Consider the following 1,607-nt stretch of genomic DNA (forward strand, 5'->3'; position numbering starts at 1 on the left):
ATTTCGTATAATTTTTTTTTTTTTTTTTTTTTTTTATGTAGAAAAAATCCAGACTGTCAGCAATTTGTTCCGAATATATTCGAAACATCTAAAGGAAATTATGAAATCCCGAAAACCAAATCATCGAATTGATATATTCCGTACTGTTCGTGTTCAAAACGTTGGTTCGATACAGCAACAATAAATAAAGGAAAAACACACATTTATGTGGAGGGGGATCAATCTTATGACTATACATATATTGCAGATATATCTCCATCTGATACAATTTCCTAAGAAAGCCAGTATGAACAAATGGATATAAATGATATATATCCATATAAATCACCAAAATATAAAACTTTAATTTAAGTTCTTTTGGAACCAACAAAAAGGGATACATTTAATAAACCAAGTGGTGACACACACACCAATAAAATTACAGATGGTGAATGGAATCAACTAAAACAAGATTTTATATAGCAATATTTACAAAACATACAAAAGGATTTACCTAATGAAAAATACCATTGATGATAATATGTATAAAGATATTCAACCTGAAGATCATATTATAGACGTTAATATGGAACAAAAGTCTTTTATTACATCTATTCATGATAGAGATTTACATAATGGTGACGAGGTTAATTATAATATTAATATGGATGGTCAAAAAAATAAGACTTTTTCAACTAATACTAAGGATGATCCAACATACGTTTCAAATAATGTATATAGTGGTATAGATATAACCAATAATTCATTAAATGGCAACCATCATGTTGATAGTTATAATGAGTTGCTCAAAGGAAAAGAAAATGAATTATTCGGGACAAAACATCATACAAAATGTACAAATATATATAATGTTGCAAAACATACAAATAGTGACGACCCCCTACTAAACCAACTGGAACTATTCCATAAATGGTTAGATCGACATAGAAATATGTGCGAAATATGGAAAAACAATAAAGTGGAAATATTAGATAAATTGAAAGAAGAATGGAATAAAGATAATAAGAAAAATAATGGTGAAAATAATATTAACAAAATGTTAAGTACTGATGTTTCGATACAAATAGATATGGATAATCCTAAACCTACAAATGAATTTAGAAATATGGATACATACCCTAATATTTCTATTATGGATAATATCTTGGATGATCTGGAAAAATATAATGAACCCTACTATTATGATACTTATGAAGATGATAAACCATCTGTGGATGATAACATATATGTTGATCATAATAATAAGGATCTACCTAGTAAAGTACAAATTGAACTACATGTAAATAATAAGATTGTGAAAGAGAAATATCCTATAGCAGATGTATGGAATATTTAATGTGGTTATTTGATGTTTTTTTTTTTTATTTTTGTGGAAATATATTTTTGTTTTTTTTTATGTGATATATTATTATTTTCTATTTTTTAAAATAATATATATATTTATATATATATATATATTTTTGATAATATGTATTTTTTTTTTTTTTTTTGTTGTTATTTCTATATGTTATTTGTACCATATATTTATTATAATTTTTTTTATTATTATATTTTTATACATATTTGGAACAAAAAGTTAATGTTAATAATAATTTTTATGTATATTT

General features: G+C 24.3%; 1 protein-coding gene across 1 annotated transcript; it reads left to right on the forward strand.

Annotated features, from left to right (window-relative positions):
* Positions 1–496: 496 nt before the first annotated feature.
* PRSY57_0028900 (erythrocyte membrane protein 1, EMP1) lies at positions 497–1,336 on the forward strand (the record flags this gene model as incomplete). The annotated part of the gene is made up of 1 exon (XM_012907979.2): positions 497–1,336. A coding segment is annotated over one exon (840 nt), but the record flags the coding sequence as incomplete, so codon positions are not given.
* Between the last annotated feature and the right edge of the window lie 271 nt (positions 1,337–1,607).

The sequence above is a fragment of the Plasmodium reichenowi genome (genome assembly GCF_001601855.1).
Source record: "Plasmodium reichenowi strain SY57 chromosome Unknown, whole genome shotgun sequence".
Lineage (NCBI taxonomy): Eukaryota > Apicomplexa > Aconoidasida > Haemosporida > Plasmodiidae > Plasmodium > Plasmodium reichenowi.